This window comes from Stenella coeruleoalba (genome assembly GCF_951394435.1).
Source record: "Stenella coeruleoalba genome assembly, chromosome: 1".
NCBI lineage: Eukaryota > Metazoa > Chordata > Mammalia > Artiodactyla > Delphinidae > Stenella > Stenella coeruleoalba.
In genome coordinates, this window is record NC_137169.1 from 12,744,422 (window position 1) to 12,756,679 (window position 12,258).

A 12,258-nucleotide genomic window follows, 5' to 3' on the forward strand; every position below is an offset into this window, starting at 1 on the left:
ATATGTTCCCGGGGCCCATGGAGCAAATGTTCCAGTGGAAGAGAAGGACTTCCGACGGATTACACAATTATGTGATTACAGCTGTGAAAATTGCTCTAAAGGAGACGTATGGGGTTCCATGAAGCCCTCGCCTGGAGGTCGAGAAAGGATTCGTGGAGGAAGTGGCACATTTGAGTTGAGGTTTAAATTTTACACTCTAAACGATAGTTAAGAATTAGTTAAATCAGTGGTTCTTAAATTCGAGTTGCATCGGCAACACCTGAAGAGCCTGTTAAAATACAGGTTGTCGGGCTACCCCCAGAGTTTCTGATTCAGCAGATGGGGTGGGTGGGGCCAGAGAAACTGCATTTCTCTCCCCCCCCCAACTTTACTGAGGAAAAACTGACAAATATAATTGTATGTATTTAAAGTGTATGACAGGATGACTTGATACACATATACAGTGGGAGCAAAGTGCGTTGCTAACAAGCTCCCAGGTGATGCTGCTGCTGCTGGTCTGGGGACCAGTGTGAGAACCGCTGAATTTGGACAAAGCGAAGAGAGGAAGAGGAGCAGGGACTTCCAGGCAGCAAGGACAGCCTGGGTGATGGCCTGAGGTGGAAGCTAGCCCAGCATGTTCAACAAACTGGAAGGAGGTAAACGTGGCTGGAGTTTGGGAGCAAAGGGGAGGGAGAGGGGTGGGGGGAGAGGACCCAGATCATGGCAAGGAGCTGGCCATTCTCCTGCGGGCACCGAGGCTTCTGAGCAGGGGAGACGTGATCATTTTTGCACTGCAGACAGATCCACCAGGGTGCAGGGTGGGCAATGGATTCAGGAGTCAACCAAAGGAACATTGAGCAAGACTGGAAAGTAGTGTCAGATGTATTGATAGAAGAGGGATGTTCACTGTGCCTGGCCCAAGAGAATTCTGGGTGTTGTGACCTAATATCTGCTCAGCCCTACAAATGCTGTGTGGCCTCTAGGGAGCCAGTCAGCCTCTCTGGTCTTCGCTCAGTCAGTGGGGAGGGTCACCAGCTTGGCCTTGCGGGGCTGGGATGCTCACTCAGCCTGGGACTCGAGGGCATTACGTGCCTGCTGCTCGCTGGCACCTGGCTCTCCCAGCTTGTCCGCCTGCCCTGGGCCTTGTTAACACCAGCGGGGCTTACTCCACAGTGAGCCCAGCTCCTGGCAGGCTGGGTTTAACACCCTGTCCTTGGGTCTTTGCAGGAATCGGAGGGGGTCTGTGGGTGCCAACCTGGCGTGCAACCCCATGGCGAGCACCCTCCAGGAGCCGCCTGGTGTGGTGGTGGCTGGAGGCCTGGGGTGGGTAGCTGGTCTGGACAGGGATGGGTGAAGACGAAACATGACTTTTGTCTTCAGCCAGCCTTCTTCTGTGCCTGGTAAGCTCAGCAGCCTCTCTCACTAGGCACTGGTGCCTCCAGCTGCCCAAGGTCCCTCTGCTGAGGGAAGAAACAATCTAATCTATGGTCACTCCCTCCGCAGACACCTTCAATGACTCCCTCCTGCCTGCAGAACAAAGTTTAACACCTGAGCCTGGCATTCAAAGCCCCAGTTTAAATGTATCCGCCCTCTAGTCTTACACTCCAGGCTACAGAAACTATGCCCTTTCTGCCCCCACGTGTCCCGACTTTCTTGCCAGGTACACTTGCTCCTGCATGGCCTGTCCTGGTCACACTGTGAACCCCTGTCCACCCTTCAGCTAGGTTGCCACCTCCTCCAGGGAGTCTTCCCTGATCCTATTATGATCCAGGACTCATCTCTCCCTCCCTTTGCTGGTGCTTCAAACAACACTTAACACTTGTTCAACATTTCTCTCCCATGAACGTTATAAACTTTCTGAGGCCATAGTTCATTATTATTTGTTTTGATAATATTATAATAAACCCAATACTAACTCCTGATAACCACTTACTGAGTATTATGTACCAGGCACTGTTTCATGCCCTTGGCCCACGTGACCTCAGTCCATCCTTTCGATAACCCCACGAGGCCTGTATTAATGTCATCCCATTTTACAGATGAGCATGTTGAAGCCCACAGAGTGCAAGCACCTGCTCTGAGTCTCAGGGACAGCCTGAGATGGGCAGGGTGTGGGGTAAACTCAAGTGCTCTGAGCTCCGGGCCTGGTTGCTCTGTTCCTGGGAGAGGATCCAGAGGTTACAGTCCTCCTTAAAGGTCCTTCAGGTAGGGACACCTGGTGGGGGAGGGGGACTGTCAGGCCTGGCTCAGGAGAGGATCAAATGAGAAGCCCCCTACTTATATTGCACGTGGGGCTCAGAGGTCCAGAGAGGGGAGACCAAAGGCTGGCTTCCTGCCCTGGGCTCCTGGGTGAGTGACCAGCATAAGCAGGCTTGGGCCAGTCAAAGCCCCAGGCATGGGGTTGGGCCCGGCTGGGCAAGACAGAGCTGTCTCCAAAAACTGGCCTCCCCCAAAGTTGAACAGGTGTGCCTGTCCAGCCGGGGGTGGGCACTGGGGTGAGCCCCTGCCACTGTGCTCAGGCCCTGTGGGTAGGGAGGCAAGGCTCTCAGGGACCCCAGCCGTGCAGGGGGCTGTGGGCTCGAACCACAGGGTGCCAGCTGCCCCTTAGGACCCTGCTGCTGCCCGGGAGCCAGCCTGATGCCCAGGCCCTGGAGCAGCTCCTGGCAGGGCTTCCTTTGTCGAGTCGAGGGCTCTGGGTGTTGTCCTAATTTATGGGGCCACCTGACCTGGCCTGAATGCCACCTCCTGTCCTTCTCTCAGGAGCAAGTGCTGCTCTGGCCAAACTCGGCCACATGCCCTTGACCTTCCACTGGCCCGTCCAACGGTATCCATCCCTTGAGGCCGGGGGTGGAGAGCCCAGTGACAGGCCAACGATAGGCCAGTCCACATGCATCCCTGGCCACAGCCATCCATCCATTCAGCCAGCCAAGGGGCCCTTCAGTGACTTGAGGGCAGGAAGCTCACAGGAAGAAGGAAGACAGTGAGCAGGCAGAGGACGAGCCTAAAACACGAGCCCTAGCAGGCGGCCCGGCAGACCAGTCACGGGCCTGGTCTCCACACTACCGCCATTTACCAGCCGTGCCATCTTGGACAAACATCCCTTACCTCAGTTTCCCCCAAAATAGTACCTAACTCATAAAGTTGTTGTGAGGTTTAAACACATGTAAATTATTAAGTACACGTGAGATGCGTGTGCAAGGCGCCCAGAAGGCTGCCTGGTACAGAATAAGTTAGCTAGTAATATTAAGTAAATAGTAAGATCTGCAAAGATAAAAACAATAGTCATGGGGTAGGGAGTGACTGGGGCTTTGGGTCGGGCACTGCGAAATGGGGTGGAGTCAAGAAAGCTGCTTGGAGGAGGTCACGTGAGCTGAGACTTGCCCGGCTCGCAGAGGTCTGGGGGACAGTGTTCCAGGCAGAGGGAACAGCACCTGCAGAGGCCCTGAGGTGGGGATGAGGGGGGCGCATTCCAGGGCCAAGAGCATCCACGAAACCAATGTGGCCGGAGTGGAATGCGCGCAGGGGAGTCAGCAGGAGATGGGGCCTGGCACCCTACGGGGAGGCGCCACGTCCTCGTTGCTTCAGGCCGGACTGCTGACCCTCCCTGGCCTTTGCCTAAGGATACCTTCTAAAACACTCAGACCAACCAAGAGACAGAGAGAGGGGGTCTGAGTGAGTTGAGGGAGTGAGATGGGGATGAATTTAGATTCGGCAGGTTCTCCAAGCCAGGATATGGAACTGCCCCATGCCCCGTTTTTCCAGCATTTTGCTGTGCTGACGTCTAGGAATTCCTGCCCTGGTACCACCTTTCCTATCTTCTGCCAGAGAGTGATGGGCAAGACCCTGCCGGGAGAAATGGCTGGCTAGCCTCTGCCTTAGGGTATCTCAGAGAAAGGGGCACAGGATCACCCCTACTTCCTACCTCATGGGCTCATCACGAGTCAAATGTAACCAGGAGAAAGCCCTGGAGAGGCAAGAGATAGTTGATACCATCGTCTCTGCTCTGAAGCTCCTGCAGACCTCAGGGTACGGGTCCTGACCTCTCTCCACCAGGGAGAAGGGGACACCGGCCCAATGGAGAACTCTCACGCCCCAGGACAGACGCGTGAACCAGGGAGGGATAGGAGAAGCTGTCTGCACAGCCTAGTCTGCGGGAGAGTCAGGCAGAGCGCGATCACCCCGTTAATTTACTCCGAGGCTGCCCCTTCTCCAATCCCTCCAGGCTCGGGGGGTGTCCGGCCGAGGTGAGCGGGGAGGGTGAAACCGACATGGGGGTGCCGCTCACTCAATGTCCTCTCTCCAACTCCAAGCCAGAATCAGATGGGGACCCCGGCCAGCCCCAGTGGAGAAACGGCTGCCAGCTAAAGGGACCATCAGGGGAGATTGTGCGGGGACAAGGCGTACATGTGCCAGACCTAAGATAAGTACACTTCGGGGTGGTAGAAGGAAACAGCAAGTATCTTCAACAGTGATCGCCAAGGAAATCTCCAGAAAAAAAATCCTACTTCCTTCTTTCTGCGCATCTATTTATAGCTTGCCATTACTCAGAATGTGGCTGGGTCAGGTCATCATCCCCAAAGGACCAGTTTTGCTGGGAGAGGGAGGGTGACCCTCAGGGCCTGCTGAGGAAGGGGCAGGCGAGGCCCCTGCTGTGTGTCTGGAGGGGAAGGAGGTCGTGTGTACATCTCAGGAAAGGTGGCCCAGAGCCCTTGGGAAAAGGGGTGGGTGTTGAGGTCTCTTCACTTGCCTCTGTGACTCAGGAGTGAGGGGTCAAGACACTACTCCCTCACTAACTAGGCCCAGGGTCCACCAGACCTTGTCCCTTGGCGTCTCCTTGGAGATTGGAGCCCCTGGGGCATCATGTGGGGTCTTGGGTCAGGACCTGTGTCTGGGTGGGGACGGGCTCAGTGGGAAGTGGAGGGTCAGTTGGAAGTGGGTGAAGTCTCCGGGGGCAGTGGGCTCACGGCCTGGGTGGAGGGTGGGAGGGACACATGCTGAGAGGTGCACCCAGTTCAACCTGCTAGTTTTAGGGTCACACAGGCTGGAGTGGAGATTCAGAGCCTGAGTTCTGACCCACACGGAACTAGACCTGAGTCCTGTGTGTTATCAGGCAAATGGCTTCACCTCTCTGAGCCTCACTTTCCTCATCTACACAATAGGATGATCCTAGCACAGCCTCCAAGGTCTGTGGAGACGAAGAGAGGAGATAATGCATTTGGTCTGTAAGTGCTCACTAATATCTCCTGCTATTAATACTGACAGTCGCTCTTACCACTACAGCTATCAGGAGTAACAATGGCCCAGTCTCCTTAGTTTCAGAAGGGGCCTCTGTCCACTAGACCAGTGGTTCTCAGCTGGAGGTGACTTGGCCCGCCAGGGACTGCTGGCGTTGTCACAACTGGGGAGTTGCTACTGGCATCCAGGGGTTAGAAGCCAGGGATGCTGCTAAACATCCTACAACGCACGGGACGGCTCCTGGCGACAAAGAATGATCCAGCCCCAAATGAGCTGGTGCCGAGGTTAAGAAGCGCCGCTCTAGACCTGCGCCGTTCAGCACAGACAGTGGCCACCAGCTACCTGTGGCTCTCGAGTGCCTGAAATGCGGTGAGTCCGCATAGAGGTGGGCTGTAAATATAAAACACACATTGAATTTCAAACACTTAGCAAGAAAAAGAGGATGTAAACTAGCTCATTAATAATTTTTATATTGATTACATACTGAAATGCTAATATTTGGGATATATTAGGTTAAATAAAATATATATTATTATAACTAAGTTTACCTGCTTATTTTAACCTTAAAAATGTGGCTACTAGAAAATTAAAAATTACACATGTGGCTCTATTTGTGGCTTGCATTCTATTTCCGCTGGACAGCGCTGGTCTAGACTGTACTGCTTCTCTTGGGGGTGGCGGAGAGTCTTAGGTGAAGTGCAGGTGGGAGGTGAGGGTCGCTGGGGCTGCGGCTGGTTTCTTGAGAAAGGACAAAGGGGATCATCACACGTCTGCCCCCTGCCAGAGTCCACATCTCCCCTGCTCCCTGCCCCTACGCGGGCTGGGCCTCTCTCTGCCAGGACAGAGGGCGGGCAGGGGGCCTGAGCCTGAACCCCTTCTTTACTCCTCACCCCTCAGTGGAGGCACCATGCCAGCCTTTCAGGCTGCACTGAAAGTGCCGCAGTGAACAAATAGGCGGGTATGGTGACAGCTGAGGCTTAGAGACCTGAGCGTCCTGGCTCCCGTCCCACTCCCTGGCAGTGCCTAGTTCGGACTTGGGGGGTGGAGAAGGGAGGGGAGCGCTCCCAGGCCACTGAGGCCTGGACCACACTCCAGTTTTGTGTTATGACCTTCAGAAACCACCCCTGAGGTTTACATGTGGACAACAGAAGCCAGGGGCCAATGAGTGGAGAGGGTCCCTGGTCTGCACGGTGACCAGGCCCTTTGCTCTCAGGGAAGACCAGTGCCTGATGAGGAAGAGGCTAGAGAGGGGCCAGCAGGGCCGCCAGGGCCACTGGAGGCGACAGAGACAATGGGCTGGGGAGGATGTGTGGGAAGACACAGGGATGGGGTTTGGTGGGGGGGCCTGAGAGAGGCAGGGCGCTCCAGATGACAGAACGATTTGGGAGCAGTAAGCCACTTTGGCACTTCCAGCTTAGCTCAAGGCACAGAGAGGCTCAGGGGACTTGCCCAAGGGTATCAGCATGGGGTCCCCACCCCTGGGTCCTGCACGCTCCCTCCTGTCAGCACTGACCCCTCCCACGCCAGCAGTGGGGAACATTTCAAATGCTTGGAACAGAGGGCTGCAGGATCCCACCCTGGACCCTCCACCCCTTCACTCACACCAGCCACACCTTCGCCAGACCTGCCCCATGCATGGTGGGGAGACGGGGCATTGCACTTGGGTAGCAGGGGATCCCTGACTTCAATTCCCCCAGCCCAGGTCCTGCTGTCTCAGAAATCCTGCACCCCACCAGGGTTCGTGGACAGGAGAACAGGGCCAGGGGGAACAGCATCCTGAACAGGAGAGCGCCTCTGACAAAGACTCCACCTCACACCCTCGGTCCCGAGCCCAGGGTGAAGTCAGGGGAAGGGGGACAGGGAGCTCATGGCCAGTGCCTGGCGACAGGCAACCACCAGCAGCCCCCACAGGGCGAAGCTGGAGCCTAGGCAACCCCTAGGGCCAGATTCCGCCCTTGGGCAGCTCCCCTCTGGCCCTGCCCCAGCCCCTGGCAAATCCTGGAGGAAGCTCAGCTGATCTGGGAGTGGAGGGAGGGGCTGGGCTGAGGCGGGTGGTGAGCCAGGAGGGTCTGAGGGCGTAAGGGAGGTGCTGAGGGGAGAGCGGGGAAGGAAAAGAGGAAAGGATGCTGGGGAAGCTGAGTGGGTGCTGAGGTCGTCCTGGGAGAGGGGCGGGAGAGGTGGGAAGACTCTGGTGAAAGGTCTGGCGCCTGGAAAGGAGTAGTAGGGGTGCTGGGGCTGTGTCAGGGTGTCTGGGAGGGTCTCCGGATTCCGGGGAGGCTGACACAAAGTTTGGGGGCTGTCAGGTTTCTGGGCAAGGTTCTTAGGATTTCTGGGCGCGGGGGCGTCGGATGAGGGACGACTCGGGCTGGAGGCAGGCTGTCCGTGTCCCCGAGTCTGGCGAGGGTCTCAGGATTTCTTGGGCCCAGATTTCGGGCCGAGCCCGGAGTCGGAGGGGGTCTTGGGCCGGCGCGGAGGCCCGGCTCACCTGTAGACATCGGTCCAGAGGTACGTGCCCAGCACGTACACCGCCTCCACGCGGCTCCCGTACTGCAGCCGCACCGTCCGCTCGCGCAGCATCTTCCCCGTAGTGCCTGGCCCCGTGCCAGTCCTCTCTCTTCTGGGTCTGCCTGGAGCACCTGCCGCAGGTAACCCCTCCAGCAGTCCGCGAGCGCCGCGGCTCCCCGGCTCTGCCTTTATCCTGCCGCCGGTGGGCGGAGCGGCCTGTCGGCCTCCTCTCGCAGTGGGCTGTGGGCCCGTCCGTCAAGCGTGGCCACGCCCTCCATAACTCTTCCCGCGGGGCCCCACCCCCAGGCCCCCCAGTCCTGCCCCTCCCCCCCAGGCCCACCCCAACCCTCCCCCCCCCATGGTCTGGGTGATGTCAGCAGTTGCCAATTTCCTACTTTCACTGGTTGATTTGCTCATTCTTTCATTCAACATACTTTCGGTGGGCCCCCAGCTGGCCGGCGCCAGGACACAGGGCCAGCCGCCCCTCCGGGCGCCCCCCGGCCCTGCGGGGCAGATAATGCAAATGTGGAGTTGTCATAGGGGCGGGGACAGGAGGCGGTGGCTCAGAGCGAGCGGATGCGCTAAACCAGCCCAGGGTCCCGGACCTGAACCTTCTTAAAGGAGGGGTTTGCAAACTAAGGGGAAAGGAGGAGAGGGAACTTCCTGACCAAACCGGAAAGCCGGATGCAGCCTGCCCCCTCTCCCCGTTAGGCCCCCAACAATCAGATCAGTATTACAGAGGGAAAGGGGAGAGGGGTGGGAGTGGGGAACTCGACAGGCTGCAGGGCCAGAACGCCAAGCCAAGGCACTGGTGGGCGGCGACGGGAGCCTTGCCATGGCTTCCTCAGCGAGGAACGGTTGCCGGTGGAAGTGAAGGAGGCCATCTGGCTGCCCTGGATGGAGGTGCCCCTGGGCAGGGTCCATGAAGACCCCTGCTGGGGCTGCTGAGAGTGCTGGAGAGAAGGGGATTGATCTGACCCCTGTTGGTGGACTGAAATATTGATGTTCCCGTGGAGGGATAGTGAGGGGGCACCGTTCTGGCCTGGGCCACTGGGCGAAGGACGGTGCCCCTGCAGAGGTCAGTTCGTGTCTTGTGGAGGCTGAGGTTCAGAATGACACCCACTGGGAGCCTGAAGCAGCCCCCACCGAATCCCAGACCCTTCCAGCTCTGAAGCCAAGCCAGGGCCTGTTCAGATAATTCACATAAGACTGAGTGGTCCTTGGTAGAAGGGGCAGGAACTGATGTGTTCCTGACAGGGCGGAGGTTCTAAGAAGGACGTGGCAGGCTGGAGGGGATGCGTGTTTGGGAAGGGGGTATGTCTGCTAGGGGGATGGGAACCCTGGGACGGGGTGCGTCTGAATAAGAGGGTCGGGGCTCACAAGGGCTCAAGGCTGAGACACACCCAGACTCCTGACCCCAGCAGCCTCCTTGAGGCAGCCCAAATTAGGAGATAGCCAAGACCCCAGCTGTTCCTGGGTAGCCGGCACCTAGGAGGAATGTGGGTGGGGAAGGAGGAAGGCCTGAATCGGGCTAAGGGGGCATCCGTCCTCAAGGTGCACAGACCCAGGGAGATGCTGGTAGTTTTTGATAGGCTCCCATGGCCCCTGGGTGCACCGTCCAATCAGGAGGCAGGGTGACCACCTGCCAAAGAGGTAAAAAACTTGTGCAGCTCAGAGCTGACTTCGAGGCCTCCGAGGTGGGCTCTTATCCCGGCATCCCTCTACCAGAGTTACTTTTGAGCCCCTACTATGCGGCAGATATGGGGCGTATGCCAGGGTCCCCACCTTCCTGGACATCATAGAACACAGCACCCTCATTTCACCCACTGGGGCCCAGGGTGGGGGAAGAAGCACCGCACCCGGACCCGGGCCTGGGCAGGTCATCCCAGGAGCAGGGGAGTGATAACATCAGGCAGAGGTGGTGATTGCCAGGAGAGAGCGAATAACAGTGGGCCCTTAATGCGTTCTTTCTGCGTGCCAGGGGCTGTTCCAGCGGCACCTTTCATGCATTGGAATTAGATCATTATACCCTCCCAATAACCCCACCACTTTACAGATGAAGAAAGCGAGCCGCAAAAAGGTTCAAGAATTCGCCCTCGGTCTGGTCTCATAGCGCCTAAGAGCGGCAGAGCCAGGATAGGAACTTGCAGGGGTGCGGTGGGAGGGTTGGGGGTGGACGGCAGGGGCAAAGCAGGTAAGAGCCGGGAAGGAATGTTGTCTCTTAACTGGCAGAAGACGAATCCCAAGTTCTAATCCCAGCCCCGCCTTTGTGGAACCTTGGACAATTCACCCAGCCTGCCATTTGGAGCCCCATTTTCCTCATCTGCGAATGAAGTGATCTCTCCGCCCAGATGTAAGGATGACATGACATGAGACGATGTACAGAAAACACTAGCACAGTCTCTGGCACAGGCGAGCACTCAAGAAATGAAACTCCCTCTTCTTAAAAGAAAAAAAATCCCACCCAGGCCCGCTGACACGTGCTCCAAGGCTCCTGTCCCTGGCTTGGGGCCTGCAGTGTTGGGTCACGGCGCCTGGTTGGTGGGATGGGAGCCTCCGGGTGCCCAAGGGTTTAAAATAGCTGAAGTGGTCACAGCTGTTGGTGGATTCAGGGCCGGAGGTCTCAGCCATCACGGCTGCTCCCCTGGGGCCCAGAAGACCCACGTGGCATCTCATTGTGCCTTTTGGGGAAGGCCAGCAAAGGGCAGGCTTAGCTTGGGTCAGTTCTGACACCGACATGCACCTCACACCCCCAGCTCAGTCTGGCTCCCGCCAAGCAAGTGGCCAGAGAAGCTGGGCTGGGAGAAGCTCGTCTGAGCTGTCTCTCGCTGTGCCAGGCCTTGAGGGGACGGGGGAGATGACCCAGATAATTCACGGGCCTGCCTTGTGCTCAGGTTCACTGATGGCATCATACATGCAAGAATTTAAAAAGGAAGAAATACACAAGTAATACCTGATCATTTTCTTTTTTTTTTTGGCCTCTTCGCTTGGCTGGTGAGATCTTAGTTCCCCGACCAGGGATCGAACCTGTGCCCCCTGCAGTGGAAGGGCAAAGTCTTAACCACTGGACTGCCAGGGAACTCCTCTATCTGATCATTTTGGAAAAATAATTTTAAAAAAGGTCTCCCATGACCCCAGGGCTAGAGATGAGCATTGTGAACACTTTGGCATGTGATCTCACAGGGCCCACGCAGAAGCAGTCTGATGCTGCTGTGGGTGACTGCGCTAACTGAGTCCTAGGCTGGGCCAAGAGCTGCTCTAAGGGCTTCACATCTCTTAGCTCATTTAATCCTCCCAAAGATCCTAAGAGCTGGGAGCTATTATTATCCCCAATTTGCACAGAGACATCGACCAGCCTGGCGGTGAAGAGCATGCATGACCTTTGGACTTGGCAAACCTGAGGTCAAGTCCAGCTCAGCCCCTCAATAGCTTGGGGACCTCTCTGGGCCTCGGTTTCTACCTCTGTATGGGAGATACTAGCAATACCCAGCCCACAGGGTTGTAAGGAATAACCAGCGGATACACAGCAAAAGGCTTAGTGTGTTAGGACTACAGACTCAAGTCCTAGGAGATGGAAATTATTTTCTATGCCTGTATATAGTTAACTTTTTGTAAAAATAGGCTTCTGACTGTACATGCTATTTGATATCACACTTTAAAGGCCTCTGCAATGTGTCACAAGCATACATTCATTCCCCTTCATGATGTCCAGAACTTCAGAGTCTGCAAATCAGAGCAAGGTTCTAATTAGCCGAGGAGACTCAGAGAGGGACAGGGATGGTGCAAGGTCCTCCAGCCAGAGAGCAAATGAAGGAACCCAGGGCACAGAGTGGACATTATTCAGTGAACCACTGTGTGCCAGGCTGTACCGGGTACCAGGTAGTCTGAGATGTGAAAACAGTACAGCTGTGGCCTCGAGGGAGTGGGAAGGCAGGAACAGGCGGGTGCCCTGTGATCACCTTTAGGCCCCCCCGAAGCCACCCAAGCAGATGGCTGTGTCTAAGATCCTCAAATACAGAAGCTCTGGAGGGGCCACTGAGCCAGGGCCCTGGGGGCCCAGAGGAGGGGAAGCAGGGCTACCATGTCAAATAAGGGGATGGAGCTGGGTGTCCAAGGTGAGACCAGGAGGGTGGGCTGGACATAGGGAGGGGAAGAAGAAAGAGTGTTCCTGACGGAGGGAAGTCCACATGCAAGGCTTGGTGAGTTCCATCTGGCCAGGGCCGGGGATGGGGAGAGTCTGGCCTGGCCATGGCCATGTCTCACAATGCCTTATTTTATAGGTCGTGAAGAGTACTTTTGGCTTTATCTTAAGGTCACAGGAAAGCCTAGGAAGGACCTTGAAACATGGCAATGACATGATGCGTGCTTTAGGCAAATCACTCTGGCTGCCATGTGGAGCTGAGTTCGACAGGAACTTTGACAGGAGGCCAGAGTGGTAAGGTGATGGGGCCTGGGCCATCACCCCCAAGGCAGCTACTCTGTGCCCAGGGACCTCCTCACCCCCCAACTCTGCCCTCAAGAGCAGCTCCCCATACCCTG

At 56.6% G+C, this 12,258-nt stretch overlaps 1 protein-coding gene across 1 annotated transcript in view; it reads right to left on the bottom strand.

The window, feature by feature from the left end:
* The window catches only part of PADI2 (peptidyl arginine deiminase 2), a 44,322-nt gene extending 36,452 nt beyond the window's left edge, over positions 1-7,870 (bottom strand). Inside the window, exon 1 of the mRNA XM_079941075.1 lies at positions 7,700-7,870. Coding sequence (XP_079797201.1) covers positions 7,700-7,791 — 92 coding nt within the window. The 5' untranslated portion in view covers positions 7,792-7,870. The remainder of the gene's footprint in view (positions 1-7,699) is intronic.
* Between the last annotated feature and the right edge of the window lie 4,388 nt (positions 7,871-12,258).